At 36.5% G+C, this 21,602-nt stretch overlaps 2 protein-coding genes across 7 annotated transcripts; both read left to right on the top strand.

The window, feature by feature from the left end:
* The first annotated feature begins 2,382 nt into the window (after nt 1–2,382).
* LOC137935258 (uncharacterized) lies at nt 2,383–11,352 on the top strand. Its single transcript, XM_068779949.1, has 10 exons — nt 2,383–2,684; nt 3,644–3,707; nt 3,806–4,029; nt 8,223–8,343; nt 8,433–8,507; nt 8,592–8,715; nt 8,802–9,325; nt 9,727–9,857; nt 10,206–10,292; nt 10,732–11,352. The coding sequence occupies exons 2-10, from the start codon at nt 3,687–3,689 to the stop codon at nt 10,844–10,846; spliced, it is 1,422 nt and encodes a 473-aa protein (XP_068636050.1). The 5' UTR covers nt 2,383–2,684; nt 3,644–3,686; the 3' UTR covers nt 10,847–11,352.
* Nucleotides 11,353–17,378: 6,026 nt separating this feature from the next.
* LOC137935263 (mannose-1-phosphate guanylyltransferase 1) lies at nt 17,379–21,204 on the top strand. Of its 6 annotated transcripts, none has more exons than XM_068779955.1 (7): nt 17,379–17,861; nt 18,847–18,901; nt 19,024–19,135; nt 19,213–19,359; nt 19,790–19,852; nt 19,935–20,174; nt 20,264–21,204. In XM_068779955.1, the coding sequence occupies exons 4-7, from the start codon at nt 19,249–19,251 to the stop codon at nt 20,933–20,935; spliced, it is 1,086 nt and encodes a 361-aa protein (XP_068636056.1). In that variant the 5' UTR covers nt 17,379–17,861; nt 18,847–18,901; nt 19,024–19,135; nt 19,213–19,248; the 3' UTR covers nt 20,936–21,204. The 6 variants fall into 6 exon arrangements, with proteins under 6 accessions (XP_068636056.1, XP_068636059.1, XP_068636061.1 ...); XM_068779958.1 differs by having other exon boundaries at nt 19,225–19,359; XM_068779960.1 differs by lacking the exon at nt 18,847–18,901.
* The last annotated feature ends 398 nt before the right edge of the window (nt 21,205–21,602 follow it).

Below are 21,602 nucleotides of genomic sequence, written 5' to 3' on the forward strand. Positions count from 1 at the left end.
AGCAGGAATTTTAGAAAAACACAGACTGGCATAATAAGGTTGAATGGAATCAAATTGGGAATGATCAACTTATGTGGTCTATTTTGTGTCTTCCATTGGCAATGCCCAAGTCGGATAGAGCGACGAAGAAATTGATGACGTTGAAGATGATCATGGTAGAAGAGGTTGAGGAACACTTGAAATACAAAAATCCCCTAAAAATAGGCAAGATTACTTTGATTCTATTGTTGTTGTTGAGAGAAAATTGGATTTTAGAGGGCATCACACAATTGATTAATATGATTAAACTTTATATTAAATAACACCAAACACAAATAGTCTAAATTGCCTATTACTAAGATCTATTACTATGATGTTACATGTACATCTAGCATGGGTCATCCACAAATTAATCCTCATCCTACCTGCTTTCCTCTTTTCTATCCTTGTCTTTTTCTTCATCTTCATCATCCTTTTCTTCTCCGACTTCTTCTTCTCCCAAGTCGTCCTCTTCTTCTTTGACTTCATCTTCATCATCATCATCATCATCTTCTTCTTCTTCCTAGTCATCTTCTTCTTCTCCTCTTTCATAGTTTTCCTTCTCTTGATCATCTTCATCAACAATGAAATTATGTCTTGGTTAGTTCTACTAGTAAGCTTTTATTGCCTCAATGATGATATTTTTTTTCTTCAAAATATCATATACATTTTGATTTACCATAATTTGTATGATAAGCCATGGACTACCATGTTTAAGGTCATCGATATAAAATACTTATTCTTCTTCACATGTCAATATTAAAAGGGTCATCGACATACCATGTGTGATATGTACTGAAGCTAATGAACCACTCATTTATCAAGAAATATATACTAGTGTTGGGGCTTTGGGGTGCGCTTCAAGTTGGAATCTCCTTCGAATGGATAAAAGTAGTAAAATATTTAATTGAAATAATCTATTATGTGTGTAGTTAGTGCACAAGCCCATTAGGGCAATATTTATTAAGCAATAATATAACCAGGTGCTTAGACATATTTCATCATACCCAATGCTTATAATCTAAGTTGCCCCCTTAGGGACATAACATTATGGTGATATATTAATATCTATTTGGCTATAAAGGTTTGGCATTGAAGTTGGTCATTCATTTATATTTCAAACCCAAGTTTAGTTCTAGTTTATACATATTTAGCTACTCTCCTTCCATCTATTGACTAGTATTTTCTATCATTTCTCATTTATTTTATGTATATATAGTTTTATAAAACTAGTTTATCTCATCAGTCTTATTTGTAAGACTAGTTAGCTGAAGGAGACTCAAATATCTTGAAAAGATGGACACAAGTTTAGATATCATAAATCTAAAAAACATCAGTATTTCATTCTCAATAAAATAGTTGATTTTACAAGACTATCCAATGTTTTAGCTATATTGTTATAAATAGCTCGACCTACAACTTTGAAAAGTTTGATTAAGCTGCAAGAAACGAATTCTCAATCTGAGTTTTCTACAGGGAGATATCAATAATGGTCATGTTGGTAAAAAAAGAAAGAGTACTCATCTCGACCTAATTATAGAGTCCAAAATCTATCATATTATTTATCTTAAAATAAGTATATTTTATAAATAAATTTCATCCTTTAATGAAAAGTATCAAAGTCTAGTTTGAGAAGGAGTAAATTTTATGTTACATTGGAGTAACAAAATATATCCTTACATGTTGCGGTAATTTTTATATGACCAAAATATTTAAGAAAGGGGGAGTGATTAAGAACAAGTATGGAATAGTATTATATGACTCTTACAATAAGAAGTCTCATAGAGCCAGAATTAATATGGTGGAATCTTACAAAAGTCTCATAAAAAAGTCTCAATTAAAATTGTTTTAGTTATATTAGTCTTCTATTTATATTCGATTGTTATAAAACTTATATTTTAACATTTGATTTAGGGTATAACTAGGACATGAGTAATTTAATTGTAATCCGATTCTTCTTGTTTCCTCTATCATAAATAGAGGTTCATTATACTCAAATAATAACAAGTTAGTGAAATATTTCTCTTTTTTAGAAATTTAATATTTTATTTATTTATATATAAATATTATTTAATATTTTGACGCAAAATAAAGAGGGCTTAGGTTGAACCGGCTGGTTCAATCCCAAATTTACTTGCTTGAAATTTTATTCGTGTAAAATGGATCCCAAACTGATGGGCCCTTCTTGCTTGTAACTGTCTATATAGTAATTTGGGCCCACGAGTGTTTTTGCTATTTTTAGTTTGTTACCCGAGCGGCCTGGCCGAAGGTGTCGGTTCCTTGGCGCTCACGCAGTTAAAATTCCCTATTTCCTGCCAACACAAAGATGCCGCCCGATGCGGGCTTTGGAAAATAAACGATCAGCACGCCGGTGGGAGTCGTCAGTTACAAAAATGATGCGTTATACACCTGCCGCGCATGTTAGTATCCCTCCTTTTTGTTTCTTGGGCCTTCGAGTTCTGATTTTCTATCCACAGGCGTTCTTCGCGAAGAGAAGGCTTAAAGGACCGATTCTAGGGCTTTTAGGTTTCTCTTAGCTGTTTTGTCGTGCCTTTGGCTTCGTTCTATCTCGATCCGCTGGTCAGCCTCGCCTGTTTTTTATTCTGCCGAGTGGAATTGGTGAGAAGGTCGAGGGTTTCATCGCGGAAGCGGTGATTTCTCACTAGGTAACCTTTTTTTTTTTTTTGCTGATTCGTTTCAGAAACTGGCTGGTTTTGTGGTTTTCTCTGAATGTTGTGATTTCGAAGGATCATTCGAATTTTTTTCTGCCGTGAGTTTGGGGATCTGCGTTTTTGTTACTGAATTATCTGACAATTATGAAGCCTATGCTCCGATCTGGGTATTGGGGCTATAATTTGGTTTTCTATTTTTTCTTTTATTCGTTTTTTTCCCGTTCTATAACGTCCTAGGGTGGTGCGATCTGTCCCAAATTTTATCACTAGCATCTTTCTGAAACCGAATGCATTTTTTTTCCTTCTCGTCGGTTTGAATATGATTTCTTGATTTTTGTCCTTTGGCCACTACTAACTGTTTTATATCCTTTTCTCGGTCCTGTACTACTTAAGGTGATTTTAATCGTAAGCTTGAGCCGTACTATTTTCTGAGACCTGGGTTATTATTGAAAAGGGTGCAGAAAAAAACACCATCCCGTTTGCCAGAGTAAGTAGGTTCGTGGACTGTCGTATTTCCCACGCCCGAAATCTATGTTTGCTTCCTTTTGATATAGTGTCGGTCTGTCTGATTTTTACTTCAATCACCTGTTCATTTTATGCTTTAGAAATTGTTACTCCATCTGCTCAATGAAGGGTCTTGCGAGTTCATTTTGCTTTTCTTTGAAGATCTTTTTCTTTTCTAGTTTTTCGGCTTTGCCACTCTTGTCGGAAGTGATGCATTATTTTTATGTTGTTAGGGAAATCTATCTTGTCCTAAGGTAATGTGACATGGTGTCTATACCATATTGACGAACAGAATGTAATTTTTCTCTTACCTCCATACCATAGATTGGATTCTAATACTGTGATAGACATTAAAATTTGATACGGTCTGAGCATGACTATAAGCAGACAATTGAAAATTTCCTCTTCATGAATTTGAGGAATTGACGTCTGTGATTAACCTACCACAGGGTGAAACTTCATACAGCTTTCTTCTTGAATTTTCGACAAGCAATGCGGGCCTATGATGATGCAGTAAGCTTCTGCAATATCTAAAAATCTTGTCTGCTGTTATATTTTGTCATGGGTGTATGACAATGGAAGTCATTTCATCTCCTGTTTGACTTTGTCAGGCGCATCGTGGGTATTCAGATAAATATGATGAATATGAGGAAGGAGGGTTAGAACATGGAGGTGAGGATGAGGAGTATGAAGAAGATCCGCAGCCCACTCAGGAGGAACTGGAATACTTGGAGTTGAGGCAGAGATTGAAAGAAGCTGCAAGGAAGAAGATAAAGAAGGAGGCCGCTGCTGTTCTTGGTAATTCTCAAGAGAAGAAGAAGGTGCCACAAGACAAGTGAGTATTTACCTCATTTGGCTTCATTTTGTTTCAGATATATACGTGGTATGATTACTAATCATGGTTGGACATTGTAATAATTTTACCAATTTTCCGCTAGTATTTGCTGAACTTATGCATGCTGTATTAAAGTTGTGTTTGTTTGTGAACTTGAAAGTTATTGTTATGTTGAATTTGTTGTCGACCAGTCTAATTTACTGTTTCAGAAAGTGATTTGTTATGTTTGTGAACTTATGCATGCTGTATTAAAGTTGTATTTGTTTGTGAACTTGAAAGTGATTGTTAAGTTGAATTTATTGTCGATCAGTCTAGTTTACTGTTTCAGAAAATAGTTTGGATCAGTGCCTTATCATTTGCCGTGATGCCTGCCTTACAAATTCTTATATGTTCTTGTATGCTCCATAAAGGCCCATATCAAATGTCAACAGTCAATGTTGTCATAATTTATTTGTTCCTCTCTCTCTCTCTCTCTCTCTCTGAGTAAGGAAATCATCAATTTACTTGGTATATCTGGGTTCAATGTTCTTTTGGTTTGTTTAAATAACCTTGTATTACTGGTCTTGTCAGCCAATGCAATAAGTTATTTTTATCTCTTATCATTTCAAACTTTCTAAAATTCATAAGCTGCCTAGTTCAAAACTGGAGGGAGAATAGTGCAAAAAAAAATAAAAAATAATTGGAAGCCATAAACTGACTTGAAAATGTTGTTGGATGTGGATCCCAGCCTGAAATTGATTGCTGGGGGCTGAAGTAAAGTGAGGCTGAATCCTACAAAAGGAACATATGTAGATGAACTTTGCCATTGGAAATGAAAGTAGTGTTAACGCAAAATGATGGTAATCCAAATGGTGCATAGAATGCCTGGTAGTCTGAATCACGTTCCAGATTTTATGTAATGGAACCACAATGTATCTAGCTTCTTGCAGATAATGGTGAAAGTTGGAGTGTCAATGTGTTTTTATCATCAGACAGTTGAAAAAAGAGGAGCTTGTGTCTGAATTTCCTCATCTCCATTGATTAAAAAACTTATATCCTGGCCTTGTTTAGCATAAGTGGAGAAGAACTTCCTTGTTGAAATTGGTGAGTATGGTTTTCCTTTCCTATCGAGTTCTTGATGTGGCCACTCTAATGGCAAAACTTTGGTGCATTCACAAACTTTGAGAACTTATTTTCTAATGGTGATCCAATTTGATTACTCAACTTAATTGTACTCCTAGAGTTCACTTCTCCCCCATACTACGAATGAAAGGGAAACATAAAGGCCACCGTTAAAGCAGCCAAGCCAGACTTACTATATCCATGTAAATTATCTCCCTGATCTCGATGAATGTGAAGGAATTATTCCATTATTATAGAATTGATTGAGCTGTTCCATACAAAGAGCTGCTATCGTACTGCAAGAGGTTGGGATTGGTAATCCTCTCGGTACCAATCATAACTGACATGTTTTTTTCTTTTGAACTTGTGGAGTTTTTAGTTAAACTAATAAAGAATAATATAGTAAGAGGGTTTTCATTTCAAAAAAAAAAAAAAAAATAGTAAGTGGGGGGAGAGGTCAGCTTCAACTCGCCAGAGGAAGGGGGAGGGTTTCTCCCAAAATTGGTCATTGCAGTTGACACCATCCTTTGCAAGAGTATTGGAAATGCTATTGGCAGTCCCGTAACTTAGACATAATTGCCACCATTTCATCAAATATATATCTTTGCCCTTAACAGGAGGAGAGTCCTTTGATCGCCAACTAATTACTATGACGAATCCTGATCTATGATCTCTAGTCTGAGAAACATTGTGAGCATAACTTAATACCTGTTAAGAGTGCTAGCAGTTTGGCTTTAGCTGAATCACAATGACCAGCTGTTCGGAGAAGGAAAGTTTAATTTTTGAAACAATGGTTGGCTTACAAGGAGGGAAGTAGTCCTCATATTACAGAATGAGGAGATTTCCACCGCTAATAGAGCTTTTAGAAACACCCTCTTTGGCCAACTTGCCAGATGCATGATTGTGCTGCCAAGTCACAATCAGTGTGGAAAAGGTCTGGAGAACGCTGGGCCTGGTATTTAGAGAACTTCCAAAATTTAGTTTTAGCCAATTATCTTGTGGAGTCCAAGCAGATGAAGCAGTTCGTGCTTGTTTTCTGTAGTGTATGAAGAGCCTTTTCTGTTAGTTCCCCAACTGAATTGTGAGTTCTGATCTGCGCATTATGCTCTTTTCATAGTTGCCAAGAAATTTTTGCAATGGCTAGCATCCGGAGTTCTTTTGATAATTTTAGGAATGACCCTTAATGATGCTGGCTGGAAAATCTGTGATGGTGCTAGGGAAGCATATGCTGTACTTAAATTTTCTAAGGATACCTTACAATATTTCTTCATCTCTAACTGTATTTGGATGTGCTTATGATTTCTTTGTTCCAGTGTTTCCTGTTTTTCCTTTCACTGGAATCACCGTGTGCCCATTATTTCTTTTGAATATAAACAATATTACATCCTTTATCAATTGCTCTTAGAACATGATGGATCGTGTATAGGCCCTGATCAGGTACATGATAGCTTATCTGGGCACGAATCCTGTGAGGAGCTTTATTTATTTAATTATTTTTATAATGTTTAGAAGGGTCATTTAAAAAAAAAATGTTGAGAAGGGGAAATTTTATAGAGTAAAGGCTTCTAGAGAACAGAGAGGAAAGGATCATATTACACCAAGTAAAGAAAGCAAGAAAACATCAAGACATAACATCCAATAAAGAAGAGAAACAATAACACAAAAATTTTCGCCAGAGGAAAGCAATGTCCAATAATGAGATGTTACTGGTCCACCCCTTCCTTAGCCTAGGAATCAGCAGTGCAGTTAATTCCTGTCAAAGTGCAAGTCCAAGACAGAGATAAGTGTCTACAGGTCTCGCCAAAAAGATGAAGAAGCACCTAGGCAGGGCTTTTTTCCCATCGGTCCAGTTGATGACACTGCCTTAATCCCTTCTACAATTAAGGAGGAGAGTATCCATCTGCAAAAAAGCATCCAAGTCCTTGGAGAAAGGCCCTAAGCTCCATTTTTTTTGGAATCACACTGACCAAAAGTAGTGGAATAAACATGTAAATGTGATAGTCAATAACTTGTGTCGATCTGTTGATTATTGACCTCCAATTCTTTTGGAAAGTGCTCCCATAAGTTGGGCAATTCCGGTAATGGCCTTAAAGAGTGTATTGTGAACTGGGGGTTTAATAACACCCTCAATCATGGTCTGATGACTGGAACTCGGGCCTTGACTCAGCCCTAGTGAAATCCTGGTTAGGTTGATTTTTTGTAGTCTTGATGTTGGACTTTGGGGCAAGACATGAGAGGACTCATAGACAATGCAAGGGGCGAGTCTGGCCCCTTGCCTAGTCCCTCCCAAATGTGGGTTGATCTGACTGAGTCGTGGGTCAATCCGGTGAGTGGCAAATCCATGCTCCCTCTTGAATGGTAAGTGCTATAATAATTAGAGCTATCATAGTGCTGTAAAAATAAAATAAAAAGTCAGGGAGGAAACTCTTTGTGATCTGGTGACATTGCAGATTGCTTGTAAGATAACAGAAGCAGTTTTTTTTTCTATTGGGAGGTGGAAAAGTAAACTTGAATGAAGGGGTGTCTTTCAAATGGATTTCTTAGACAAAGCTACTCAAGAACCATGTACCGATTGGGGCTAGGCCTGCTCTTCATGTCCTTATTTCTGCTGTAAGTATATAACTAAGCAAGGAGGACACCCTCTTCCAACCCAATGCTGAAAACACTTATACATTAGTCGGCCTTAGATTTTTTTTATTTTTTTTTGGCAGGTAATTATATGTGTCTAATTATTTCTTTTACCAGTCAATGGAGGGTCTTGGGATGTTGTTGCTTTGAAGAAATTAACGTCATTTTTTTAAGGAACATAGTTTTCTTTCTGGGTAAATGGTTCAGAAAGTTATTTTATATTCAACTCTTAGGGGAGAGTGTAAGAGGTTGAGTTTTGGCTTAATGCCATTGTGAGATTTTGTAAAGTGATGACTTGGGTTGAAGTGTCTTGGGTGTGTGTACCAATACTCAAAAATAGTTACAAATGAAAGGTAGATGAATTTCTCTTCTCTCTTGCTTAATGGAATTCTTGCTTTTTAAAAAAACAAAAAACAAAGAGCATGCGAAGATTTAGTGGAATTCATACTCTGAATGTGCTGCAGTTATGGATCCTTCTTTGGCCCTTCAAAGCCTGTCATTGCTAAAAGAGTGATTGAAGAAAGGCGCTCGATAATTGAAACCCAGCATCTTCTTGCATCTAAGAATGCAAACTCGCAGCCTGGGGTATGTACCACTGATTTTTTACTTTTTCAATCCTTCTGCACTTGTAGAATTTCTTTATTTGAAATACTTACTATGAGTACTGCTGTCAGCTAAAGAAGAATCATGCTTCAACTTCCAATGTGACAAAAAATAGTGGAAATCGTCCTCCGAAGGTTGTTAATCAGGTATAAACTGCTATATTGTTTAATGTATGTTTTCCTAGTTTCTTAATCTAGTTTATTTCACACAAAATTGTCTTTTCATGACAGGTGAAGATGAGAGCTCAAACACTGAAAGACAACCGAGACTACTCATTCCTTCTCTCAGATGATGCAGAACCTCCTGCCCCAGTAAAAGAGCCTGCACCTCGAAATTTTTCGGTTCCAAGGGCTGGTATATTTTTCATGTTTCAGACTTAAATAGATGTTTTAAGCATACTTACTTGGAGAATATACTTATACTGGTCTCTGATGTGGAAGATGCCCGGCCACCTCAAGTGCCACAAAAGAACAAGCTGCATATGAGCAAGCCGTCGGTGAGCAGGCCTCCTATGAACAAGCCTCCTGTGAGCAAGCCACCTATGAGCAGGACACCAATGAGCAAGCCTCCTGCTAGGCCATCATCCAATGGTCATCTGGAGAGAAATGGTGTCTCAAAAAATCAGTTGTTGCACTGTAAAGAAGGTCAATTAACAAAGGCAGGTGTTGTGAATAGGCTAGAGAGACCCTCAGTTGATCAGAGGAAAATGCATGGTGGTCATGCAAGCAAAGGCCCTGGTTGGCCTTCTGTTATAAAAAGTAATGTTCAAAAGGTTGTCCCACCTGCTCCAAGTAAGAATGTCAATCCAGGGAGTTCTAAACTTTCTGCTCTTGTGCGACCGAAGCCACCTTTGCCAAAGACATTATCTTCAATGCAGAAGCAGTCTTTAGAGCAGAAACGGGAAGTCCAAGTCTCAGAAAAGCCTAAAGCAGGGTTAAAACGGCCTATGCCTCATATGAAACAGGTTCACACATTTTTTTCTTACCTAAATTTTTGACATGCTTGGTTAAATTTATTCTCACTAGTCAAAGATAAGCTGAGTTGTGGATTGCGGCATTGGCTCAATGGACACATGGGGTTTCTAGTGCAAGGTGTTGGGTTTTAGTTTCACCAGAGTTGTGGGGTTCAACATTCTCAAAAAAAAAAGAAAAAAAAAAGTTAGGAAGGGTTACATCTCTTTTTGAACTTTCATCTTGGCTTTTGCTAGGCTACTATTATGCTGCAAGACACGATTAGTTATATATTGGGAGATTAATCATGTTTTCATTTCTTCTCTAGATTTTACAATGCTTCATTGCACATTTGTGTGTGTGTGTGTGTGTGTGTGTGTGTTTTGTTAAGACTACTTGTTTGGAATCTGTACAGATGAGGCCGTCTCCTAAACAAGTGGCAACACATCTCATGCAAGATACTCGGCCAAAGAAAAGGCCTCTAAATCGGGATCTCGATGATGATGACGGTGCTGAAGCTATTAAGATGATCAGGAGGATGTTTGGGTTAGCTCTTTCTCTCTCTCTCTCTTCTACCTCCCAATTTTATGCCAATACCAGTTGATGGTGTAATATACAGGATAGCCAATGCTGAATTATTAATACAGCTTCTTTTTTATGCTTCTGGGGCTCTTTAAGTTGTACAAAAATTTTGTTATTCTCCTAAGGGAGAGCTTGAATATTACATTAGTTTTTAGCCCAACCCTCCCAAATGACCTCACTTTAGCTTCTGAGGCTTTTGCACTTTAAGAATTCAAGAAGGAAATTTTGTGATATACATAATAAATATTACATACAATCATAATTTGGCTAATTTCACAACAATAAAGGGGAATATATGTTTACCGTTTGCAGGTATAATCCTTCTCGTTTCCGGGATGATGATGATACTAGCGATATGGAGGCTAATTTTGATGACATACAAAGAGAAGAGAGGCAGAGGTAAGCATATAATGTCTTGTAACGAATATCTATATTGTGTTTCTCGATTAGTACAGTGAGAAAATGAGAAGTATTGCTGACTGAGTAGACGAGGAAAGTGTTACTTGCCAGTGGTTTGCTGCGGGTATCTCTGTTCCTCTTGCATCATGAGGCTTGAGGAATATCCTATCAATCCCTTTTGTCTCAGTTTGCCTCCACTCAGTGGAAACTACTCAATTTCTTTCTGAAAAAAAGTACAAAAAGATCTTACTGTTGGAATTTGACATGCTATTAATTTTACCATTTAACATGTAGACAAGCTAGACTGGCTAGAGTTTGACAAGTTACTTGCTGGAGTATTAGTACATGGTTATTGATAATCATCTCATTGAATATAACCAACTACAAAATTTGTCTTTATCTAACATGGATCTCTTTTGTGTTTTTTTACCCTCTTTAGTGCTAAAATTGCTAGAGAAGAGGATGAAAGAGAACTTCGCTTGATTGAAGAGGAAGAAAGACGTGAAGAAATGAGAAGAGCAGCTAAGAAACGAAAACTAGCTCAACATCGGTGACCATCCTCTTACTTGTCCTTGAGGAAGAGAGAAAAGCCATTCTTTTCTTCATCTGTTCCCTTATGTGCCAGTCAATTCGGAGAGGTGTATTGGTTTTAAGAGCTCAATATCGTTTTTTGCCTCCCATTATCTTGCTTTCAAGAATGATGTAAATCATTCAGTAGGTATTTATTGTTAAAAATGAAGCTAGAAGACGAACCTATTCATGCTGACGAAAGGAAGATCTGCTCATTAGATAAGACGCATTTGGTGCCGAGGAACGGAAGTTTGCTCACTAAATCTAGGGAGTGTGGTGCTTGCGGAGGGCCTATCCAAGCCTAATTTTTACTGGGTTTGGATGCTTAAGAAGAGCTTCGCAAGAGAAGCAGGAAACCATGTAAATACAGGAATTTTTTATTGTATTGACAAAGCGCATGTGTTTCATTATTTGTTTGGGTGATGAAACGCGGATTGGGTTATAGAACAGGTCCAACATCAGATTTCTGACATAGATTTATTCTTCCATAGTTGTAGAGGGCCTTGCTAACCTGGTTGTCAAAAGAAGATAAAAAAAAGCAATTTTTTTATTTTTAAGAAAAAAAACTGGGCGATTTGGTATTTTTCTTTGATCTCTTTTGATGTAATGTTCGTTTTCCTTTTATTCCATTTTTGTTATTAGTTTTATGTTATGAATTATTTTTTATTATTTTCTACAAATTTGTTTATAGAAAGTAAAATGATGAATAAATCATTTATCTTTCAACCAATACTCCATTGCAATTGGTAGAAAATCATTTTTGTTATTAGTTTTATGTCATTTTATTTTTAGTGTTTTTGAATCGGTAGAAAATCATTTTCTTTTCTCTTGTTTTGATGCATAAACAAAATGGAAATCGAAATAAAATTAATAATTTTTAAAATTTTATAATAATAAAAAATATTTACAAGCCTTAGAACTAAAATATCTATAATTATTGAAATATTATGGATAACTTTTTATTTATAAATTAAGATCAATATTATCTATCAAATATTATTATAATGAAATTATAATAGTAATAATAATTATTATTTTAAAGTAATATTCCTAAATAATATTTAGAGGCTCTAATTATAAAATATCTCAATCTAACCTAAAAAGTAATTATTAAACATAAAAATATTGCAAGTTGAAGGATTGAGATTACTCTCAAACTCGAGTCTAATTGGCTCATGTTAGATTTCTCAACAGCGAAACATGACCTCGATCCATGATCCCGAAACCTAAAGCCGAAAAAACTTGAAACGTCAAACCTGACCTCAACCCTATCACCATTCTCGCTACCCTATGCTCTTGTAAATCCTACTTAAACTTAACCCATCCTCGGAATCCCTGTAAATTTGGCCCATTAACATATCCACATGAATAACATATGTAATAAAAAAAGATATATTCAATAAAATCAATCTTAAACATCTTTAATAAGAAGGAAATAATATCATCTGTAATAAGAAAAACATCAACATATTCGTAAGAATAACATTTGTAATAAGAAAAGATTTATTCAATAAACCCATCAACACATTCATAGGAATAACATTTGTAATAAGATGAGATCTACTTAATAAAATATATTTTAAACATCAATCGTTTAATCAAATCACTTCATCATAAAGTAAGTTAAAGTAAGACTATCAATTATCCATTTTCATCATCAACCATATTGCTAGACCTTCAAGAGGGTACCCCATAAAAGCAATTGCTCTAGTAGAACTCTGAACAAGAAAGTCATATGTTTTCATCTTGGCACGTTTGTCAAAATTTTGAATCTTTATCACTTCATTGTATAACTCACATGCTTGAGACATTTGAATGTTTCCTACTGAAATAACATTTGCACGTCCAGTAAGACTTTCCTTGATTGATTTCAGATCTTCATCTAGGACATCAAAAGTCCATCGTTTTTTACGTTTTACCTTACTTGTTCCAGACAAAATAGATGTTCTAGGAATTGTTGCCCCTTTGAGTAGCAGAGTTCACAGTATCTTCCACTTCATTAATACATCTTCAAGGGAAGTAAAGTTGTCTCCTATAAATTTGATATGCTTGGCCCCTTATCCAAAATCATTCGCTCTCTGTGGATGTACGACCACTAGACCCAATTGCACGATCTTTCCCAAAGAGAATGTAAGTCATCATAATTTAGAATATGCTTATATCAATATTGTTTTGCATCTGGATGGGCTCACATATTTAACAAATTATAAACATAATTAGTATACAAAGGTTAGCTAAAATAAAAAATAAAAATAAAATATGTATGAGCATACCTTTATGTAATTGTCCCACACTTGTGGAGTTGCTTCAAACATCATGGTTGATTGATTATACCAAAATCCACTACCAATATTTTGATGGAGTTCCTAAAGCGTACCAAAGTTCTTTTTCAACGTTTTCAACCAATTTTAATGTGTTGGACAGATATACATTGCAAGCCACTAAATAGGCAGCTCCTGTAAACGTCCTATCAATTTTTTGGCCCTTATTTATTTGATCTATAAGAGTTAGCATAAGACAATTTTCTATGTCTTGACTCCATATAATGTTCTTTTTATTATTCCACTACTATCCGTTTTCTTGAAAAATTGTCAATATCAAAATTTCAACGATTAAACACCCAATACTAAACACTTAAAATACAAGCATACAAGAAAATTAAATCTCCAATTCAATTTAAACTTGAAACTATTAAAATTACAAGTTAATACATACATACTTCAAACATAAATAGCTTTTAAGAAGATATTCCATGTTTGTACAATGATATAACATTCAAATAAGTTGTTTTCATTACATCTCATCATGTCAATTTTTTAAGCTATTTTTTCCCTTAGTCTGTCTGCTTGTCGACACTCTTCAAACAAATTTTTAACTAAGGATACTTCTTCATCAATCTCTTGCTCCAAACGCTTTCGATCAACCTCATTACTAAGCTCTAGGTTTGGATCAACCCCCATAAGATAATTATGAATAATACACGTAGCTAAAACAATATATGCCTAACTTTCAATTAGATAATCAGGCTATCTTCAAATTGGGAAATCTTTTCTTTAATACACCAAATGTTCTTCCAATTGCATTTAGTAATTGGGCATATCTATGTTGAAACATCTCGTCAAAATTCTCAGCACCACGAACTAAATACTCCTTGATATGATAATGTTTGCCTCGATATGGTATAAGAAAACTGGTTCTCAATAGAAACCCCACATCCACTACATAATATTTACCCGAGGGCAAAAAAATTAAGTTATTATAATTAAATTTTTAAAAATAATTATTTTTATAGCTTAAAGATTACCTTTAGGTACGATCAACTTGTCTACTTCTCTTATCAATGCATAATTCAAAATCCTTGAATCAAATGAAGACCCTTCCCAACCATCCAAAACATACGTGAATTTCATATCAAATGTGCATGCAACCAACACATTTTGTGTTGGATGCTCCTTTTGTCCTCTACTGGCACTTTCACACGAATATTTGTTCCATCAATAGCTCCTACACAATCCTTAAAGTATGACCAATACTTACTGATATATTTTTATTTATGGTAGAACTTCTAATCGATCAGGTTGTTTGAAAAAAAATGTCTTCCAAGTATATGATTGCTTGGAGGACTTGATGAAAGTGATGACCAACTAATTCTCCGTAGCCAAAAACATGAAATTTTATTGGATGGTTCTTCCAATTATGGTCAACAATATAGAGAAAATTTGCCACTTGCTCCTCCACGATACTATACACAGTATCCTTAAGACGACCTGTTTCCCTCAAGATGTTCACAAATTTTCCAAATGCATCAATCCCCATGCATAGTTTCTCTCGACAATCTATGTCATTTGAACAAGTAAATCGCTCCATTAGCGCTCTTGTAACTCTATTACTTCCCTCCAAGATTGGTTTGTCGACAATTTTTTTATAATACCATACTACTGTACAACATTCAGCATATGTCACACTCATGGCTCCATAAATTGCAACAACCTTTTTTTATATAATCTTGTAATCTTTACTATTCATCCTTTAGCAAATGAAAGAACAAAATACAATCATACATTAGAAAAAGGTACCTTGGAAGTTGTAAGTGAAAATATAGCATCTAATAATACATTCCTTATTTCTTTCATCAAGATGACTATGGCCTCCTAAGCCAAGTCCAGTAATATGGAAGAAATTGAGTACAATACATTCATTTCATCTAATAATATTGAAATCTCTCTCTCTTTACAAGTCATAATCTGTTCTTTTTTTATTGCCAAACATTTTTTTTTTTTTTTTTTTGGTTCTTCTATGTCGGAAAAGGAAATCCTTCTCTCTAAGACTGCTGCAAGTGGACTCAAATGTTTTGAAGTGAAGAATACTACTCCAGTGAGTGAAGAATGAATGCGCTTCACTCAAACTCATTGTGCACTTGTTGTCCCAAGGCATAATTTTGTCCCAAAAGGCTGGCCCCTTACCATAAGCACTGAAGCCTTTGCAGCAGTAGCAACCATGCAAGCCTAGAGTCACTACACTACTACTCAAAAGGTAGCATTAGGCACTTCTCACTCTAATAGCATCTAAAATAGTGCAAAATTGGCAATAGGCATACACATTATGTAGTAGAACACTGTTCCAGCAACAAATAGACAATGGGTTTTGTAAGTTAGAGCCGATGCTAACACCTTCAATTTCGTTACTCACTCCTTGGTCACCTTAGGCTTCCACTCCCGCCACCAGCATAGAAAATCTATTCCATGTAAACACATGTTTATTCGAAAACATCCTTCAACGGCTTTAGTTTGCACAACATTAGTAGTTCTCTTAGTTAATTACAACTCATTAGAGACGAAGAAGAAAGTTGAGATAACTGAAGAAAGATAAGAAAAAACAAACAAAACAGAGAAATTACAAAGAAAGAAAAAAGAAAATCAGAGTGAAGAGATGTGCCACTATGGCAAAGACAAAAATATATAATATTATGATGGAAAGAGAAACTACCGAAAAGAAGAAAAAAAGACGGTTGAACTTGCCATTTTATACAAAAGAGTCTAATAGTCTGCGAAATCATAAGAGAGTCTGAGAATCTAATGTAAGAGAGTCTAACAAACAGAAGAGAGAATCAAAGAATCAAAGATTGAACCTACCTATCGAGATAGCAATCAAGTACCAAAAAATAGAGGCCATACTTTATTTGGTTGAACTTTTGTAGAGAATGATCGTAGTCTATGAATGATTTTCACAAGCGAAGAAGAAAATCGATTGATTTCATTTGTTGCTTTGGTGTTTTGTTGTCAACAAGCCGAAAGAAAATCAAAATATACAAAGAAAGGTTTTTATAATTGATTAGATGCATATTATTAGAAATTGTTCTCATCTATTGCTTGATTTCTCCCTACTTGAAAAGAGTAGAAAATATAAAATTGAGAAAAACAATCAGTCTTGAAAACAAACATAAAAATCCAAAAATAGAGATATTTAAATGGGAAATTTGAGAGTACATGTATTGAATGTCTAAATAGCTTAAATCAGAAACAAATATAGAGAATCCTGCACAAATAATTGAACAATAAAGGCATGTTTCTTTGAGTATTGAAAATCAAAGAAACAAAGAAATCCAAAATGAGGAACAGGGACAAAACTTACGTACAAAAAAACAGAGATAGACGAACACAACTAATAAAACATAACAAATATAAGAGAATCTTACAAAATAGTAGAGAAGTAAACAATATTTCTCAAAGTATTGAAAATCAGATAAGTAAAAAAATCTAAATGAGGAACTGAGAGGGAAACTTACTCAAAGGAAGTAGAAACTAGAAAACATAAATGTAGAGACCCACAAACACAGTCAAGAACCCGTGAAGATGAAAAATAAACATCTTCTAGACATGCTGTCTAAAAATCATAAAAATTGAGAAACCCAAATGAGGAATAGAGATGAAACCAACAAACACAGAAGGAGAGAGCATCAAACAAAAATAAAACTTTGCAAATCGAAGAATAATTGAACAACTGAAGAAAAATTTGTATTTATAATCTAACTTGTTCCAGGATATGTGTATTACTACTTGAAAGCAATTGAAGAAAAACCAAACAGTCTTTGTATTTCAAGAATAACAGGAAAAGAGGAACTATTGTCTTTATCCTTCTATTTAAGTTTTTTCAACTGACGAATAAATATCAATTAACCAAATAACGTCATTTGAAACATGAACGAAGGGAAGGGGGAGAGAGGAGAGAGGCCAGAGAAATGGAGGAAGAGAGAGAATGAAAGGTAGATACCTGCATATCGCCGAAGGGAAAGGAGCGCTCGTCAGAGGGAAGGGGTTCCAAACAGACCTAAAAAAAAAAATTGTTGATGGGTTTTTGTGTTTGGGTTTTCTGAGTTTGAAGTATAGCCAAAAACCAAGGGTTATAGGCTTACTTACAGGATTATAAAGTGGGTGGCATTTGAATAAATATAATAATGTGACTTCACAAGATATCTCCTTCCTAACTGCAAGCTATAAAAAAAATAATACCGAAAAGTTGCTCCAATTTTAACAAGGACGCTGCATTCTTCTGAGGGTCAATCCCTCCGCGCCCTCTTGACTATTTTTTATTCCCCCGGCCGCCTCACGCTTTCGTTGCATCTCACGATTCAGCCTATTTCTATCGGCTATTCGTTTCCGTAATTTCGCCGGAAAAGAGAATTCACCGCTCGCCCGACGGTCACCAAAACCTAAACAACAAAAATCAAGCCTTCCCGATTGACGACTGTAATCGGTTTCTTGATCCAGATAAAAACTATTTCCACTTTTAAATTTGTTTCTTGTCCCTCTCTTGTATTACCTATAAAACCCCTCCCCACAAACTCGCCAGGACCTCCTGCCTGCTTCTCACCCTTCGGATTGGCGCTGCGCTGCTGACGACCCGCTACGTTAGAGCGCTTAACTGCGTCCAACGCCCACCGGTATCTCGCGTTCCCTCCGCTGCTCGTAACGACATTTCCGGTGTCCGGCGAGTTTTTCGGTAAGATCCCGCGAAATTACGGCGGTGGTTTTTCTTCCTGCATCCCTGGTTGAGGTTGACATGGAGAATTATGTCGTTTTGAGGAAAAGAAGTGACGGTTTTCCTTTCTTAAGAGTTGTCCGCAAATCAGACGGAATTTCGTCAACTGGGTTTCTATGAGTTATTCGTCTTCTTATTGGAGTGGTTCGGGAATTGCTTCACGTTGAAGTGGGTCTGTGTCTTTTCTCTTAAATTTTTGGGCTAATCTCGTTTTCTTCTCCCTTTCATCTGTCCGAGACTTTTGGTATGATATGCTTAGTGGTGTTCATTCTCTCTTTCTTTTCTTCCTGCCTCTATGGTATTGATTCTCCTCGCCTCTGGCAGATCTAGCTTGTTAGCACTTTCGTCTTTCAATTTCTCTTCACACTTTAATGTCGATATTGAATCGATATTTGCAATGTAGATCAGATCTGGTTTCCCGTGAGGTCTGGCACACGCAATCCGTTTATGGATTTATTCACTGTTTTGCTTAAGGAAATTTCGTCTGGGTTTCGTGATTACATTTGGTCTCCTTGCCGCGTTTCATTGAAACTTAAAATATTCGGATCCCTTTCGAATGATTCTTTTACTTTTCATTGGTTTTGAATTTTTCTACACCTATTTGGGTTCTTTTTGGGTTCTTTTGTCTCTTTTGGCAGGTAGTTCTTTAGAAAGGAAAAGCTTCAATGACCCCTGAACTTTAACAGAGTAACTTTGTCCTTTTACCGTTTTCTCGCTCGTTTCAACACCTGCAACGAGGTCTTTTCTCGCCCTTAATCTGCTCTGTAAACAACTTAATGTGCGTAATTTTCTCTTAAGAAGGTCCTAACCGAGTATATAGGATTCTAGGGTCTGGTTCCTTTCCATGTAACTATTGATCTTCCGAAGTTTCTGTTTTGATTGTTTCCAGTATTCAGTTTCCGATATGGTGAAATCTTCCTGAGGACTTAACGTTGCTAATTTGCAGTTACATTGTTCGTTTAAATATCTACTGGTTCATTATCTTTTCCCGTTGACATCCTGTATCCAATGAAACTCTTACCTATATTTAGCTGGAGTTTGTAGCTTTGCTCTAGCAATTAAAGCATAAAAGGACATACTTTTACTTACTGTATAGCATTTTGGTGCTCTTAACCTTCTCTAGCGGCTGTTTGAATCTGTTGCACGTTCTAAGTGACACCCGGCGCAGTAGAGATTGACAGCGCTGAACAGGATGAGCACTGTCTGTTGTCTTGATCTGATTCTCACAGCTTAAAGTAGAGCATCTTCCTTTCTCGTGCATTCCAACAGAAACATTAGAAGCTCTCAGAATTGTTTACTAAGTTTTTGACAGGCATATTTGCAGGTGTAGCAGGCTTGCGTCCTCACCATGAAGGCTTTAATTCTTGTTGGAGGGTTTGGCACCCGTTTGAGGCCATTGACTCTGAGTGTCCCAAAACCACTGGTTGATTTTGCAAACAAGCCTATGATCTTGCATCAGGTACGTTTGGTGGATTCATCTCTTTCACATGTTTTTGTGAATTTTTTTTTTTTAAATTAAATTTTTCTGTGAAATGGCTTTATTTTCGTCTCATTTTTGTTCAAATGCCTGATTCTTGATCCCCCTTTTGTTTTATGTGATGCTTCTCTGCTTGATCCCCCTTGTGTTCCGTATGATGCTTCTCTGCTTGATCCCACTTTTGTTTTGTATGATGCTTCTCTGCGTCTCGAAATTTAATTTGCATGAAATTTCTGGAGAGAAAAAAAGTGACATTTTGCTCATTACCATGAATGGAAGTATTTATGTGTTTTCCTGCTTGTCTATCTTTGTTTTGCCATTAAAATTGAGAATTTCGTTCAGTGGAGTTTATATGTTAGTTTTCAACGTTTAATTAACAGCTTGTGGAATTCTATGATTTTGCTTCTACCAGATTGAAGCCCTGAAAGCCATCGGTGTAACCGAGGTTGTCTTGGCCATCAACTACCAACCAGAGGTAGGGCAACACAAGATGGCATGCAATTGGCTGGACTGGTGATATTTCGTTCTACACTGAATATCAATATCCATTTTTGCAGGTTATGCTCAACTTCTTGAAGGAATTTGAGACCAAGCTTGGGATTACAATCACTTGCTCACAAGAGACTGAGCCTCTTGGCACTGCTGGACCTTTGGCTCTAGCAAGGGACAAACTGATTGATGAATCTGGTGACCCATTCTTTGTCCTCAACAGTGACGTTATTAGTGAGTACCCCCTCAAAGAAATGATCGAATTTCACAAAGCTCATGGTGGAGAGGCTTCCATCATGGTTACCAAGGTAAAGAAACATCAATATTCATTTAGTTCTGAAATCCTAATAAAATGTAAAACGTTTTCCTAATCATATTCGAGTAATTGGATGGACAGGTAGATGAGCCTTCCAAGTATGGTGTTGTTGTGTTGGAGGAAGGGACAGGGAAAGTTGAGAAATTTGTTGAGAAGCCAAAGATGTTTGTGGGTAACAAGATCAATGCTGGAATCTACTTGTTGAACCCATCTGTACTTGATCGGATCCAATTGAGGCCTACCTCTATTGAGAAAGAGGTCTTCCCTAAAATTGCAGCAGAAAAGAAGTTATTTGCCATGGTCCTACCGGGGTTCTGGATGGATATTGGACAGCCAAGGGACTACATCACTGGTCTTAGACTCTATCTGGATTCATTACGCAAGAAATCCCCTTCCCGTTTGGCCGCCGGTTCTCACATTGTTGGAAATGTGATAGTCCATGAGACTGCAAAGGTTGGAGAGGGCTGTCTGATTGGTCCCGATGTGGCCATTGGACCTGGTTGTGTGGTTGAATCAGGGGTTCGGCTCTCTCGGTGCACTGTCATGCGTGGAGTTCGCATCAAGAAGCATGCCTGCATCTCCAGTAGTATCATCGGTTGGCACTCGACTGTTGGGCAATGGGCTCGTGTTGAGAACATGACCATCCTCGGAGAAGACGTTCATGTGTGTGATGAGATTTACAGTAACGGTGGGGTGGTTCTTCCCCACAAGGAGATCAAGTCCAGCATCCTGAAGCCGGAAATCGTCATGTGAGAAGAGTGCCTGTTATTGCATTTTGGGTGTCCGGTTGGTTTTCCATTTCGTTTCTTCCGTCTCATTTCTTTCTCAAGCATAATAAGCCTCGTCTCTCCTTCCTCTTCTCTAGTTTGTCTGTGCGTTTTTATCTGTTTTTCCTGTCTAGGCTTACGTTTCATGTCATTGTGGGTGTGTCTTCCCATGTGATGTCTTTATACTGTAAATATGTATACTCTGGTTAGTGCTTACCGGCTTTTTGTAATTTCAAACTTCAAATGTCTTCTTCATATGCGTTGCGTAAGGTATCCATGTCAGTTTGAGCAAATCCCATATTTAAGCAGCAAGCTGTTTCTCTTTAACAAATAAAGTAGTGGATGGATTCAAACTCTTTTATATAAAAGCAAGTTAAAAAAGAGTCTGGATCCAGCTTCAGTTGCCATGGATTGGTATTTGGTTCTCCATAATTGTGAAATGACATCTGAACAAGAAACAGGGCGCCTGTATAAATTCAGATTGGCCCACATTTTGCAGCTTTTATTATTCTCCCCTTCTGTTCCTTTTTGGTTCAATCTGAAACAAATGATGTTGCCCATCGTGGCAATGAGATTGATAAAAGGATAAAGTTGAAACAGTGATGCACGGTTAAATGGTGGCCAGTCACAGGGAAGGAGATGACCGTACCAGC

This window comes from Aristolochia californica, unplaced genomic scaffold (genome assembly GCF_029961685.1).
Source record: "Aristolochia californica isolate CCGP_79_NKW_82.1479 unplaced genomic scaffold, dmAriCali1.0.hap1 SCAF_10, whole genome shotgun sequence".
Lineage (NCBI taxonomy): Eukaryota > Viridiplantae > Streptophyta > Magnoliopsida > Piperales > Aristolochiaceae > Aristolochia > Aristolochia californica.

Bases quoted from the DNA above. Each gene is read 5' to 3' on its own strand.
- LOC137935258 (XM_068779949.1), top strand. From the start codon at position 3,687: ATGCGGGCCTATGATGATGCA. The intron at 3,708-3,805 runs GTAAGCTTCTGC...TGACTTTGTCAG, and splicing joins TGCGGGCCTATGATGATGCA to GCGCATCGTGGGTATTCAGA. The intron at 8,508-8,591 runs GTATAAACTGCT...TTTTCATGACAG, and splicing joins CTCCGAAGGTTGTTAATCAG to GTGAAGATGAGAGCTCAAAC.
- LOC137935263 (XM_068779955.1), top strand. From the start codon at position 19,249: ATGAAGGCTTTAATTCTTGTTGGAGGGTTTGGCACCCGTTTGAGGCCA. The intron at 19,360-19,789 runs GTACGTTTGGTG...TGCTTCTACCAG, and splicing joins AGCCTATGATCTTGCATCAG to ATTGAAGCCCTGAAAGCCAT. The intron at 20,175-20,263 runs GTAAAGAAACAT...TTGGATGGACAG, and splicing joins CTTCCATCATGGTTACCAAG to GTAGATGAGCCTTCCAAGTA.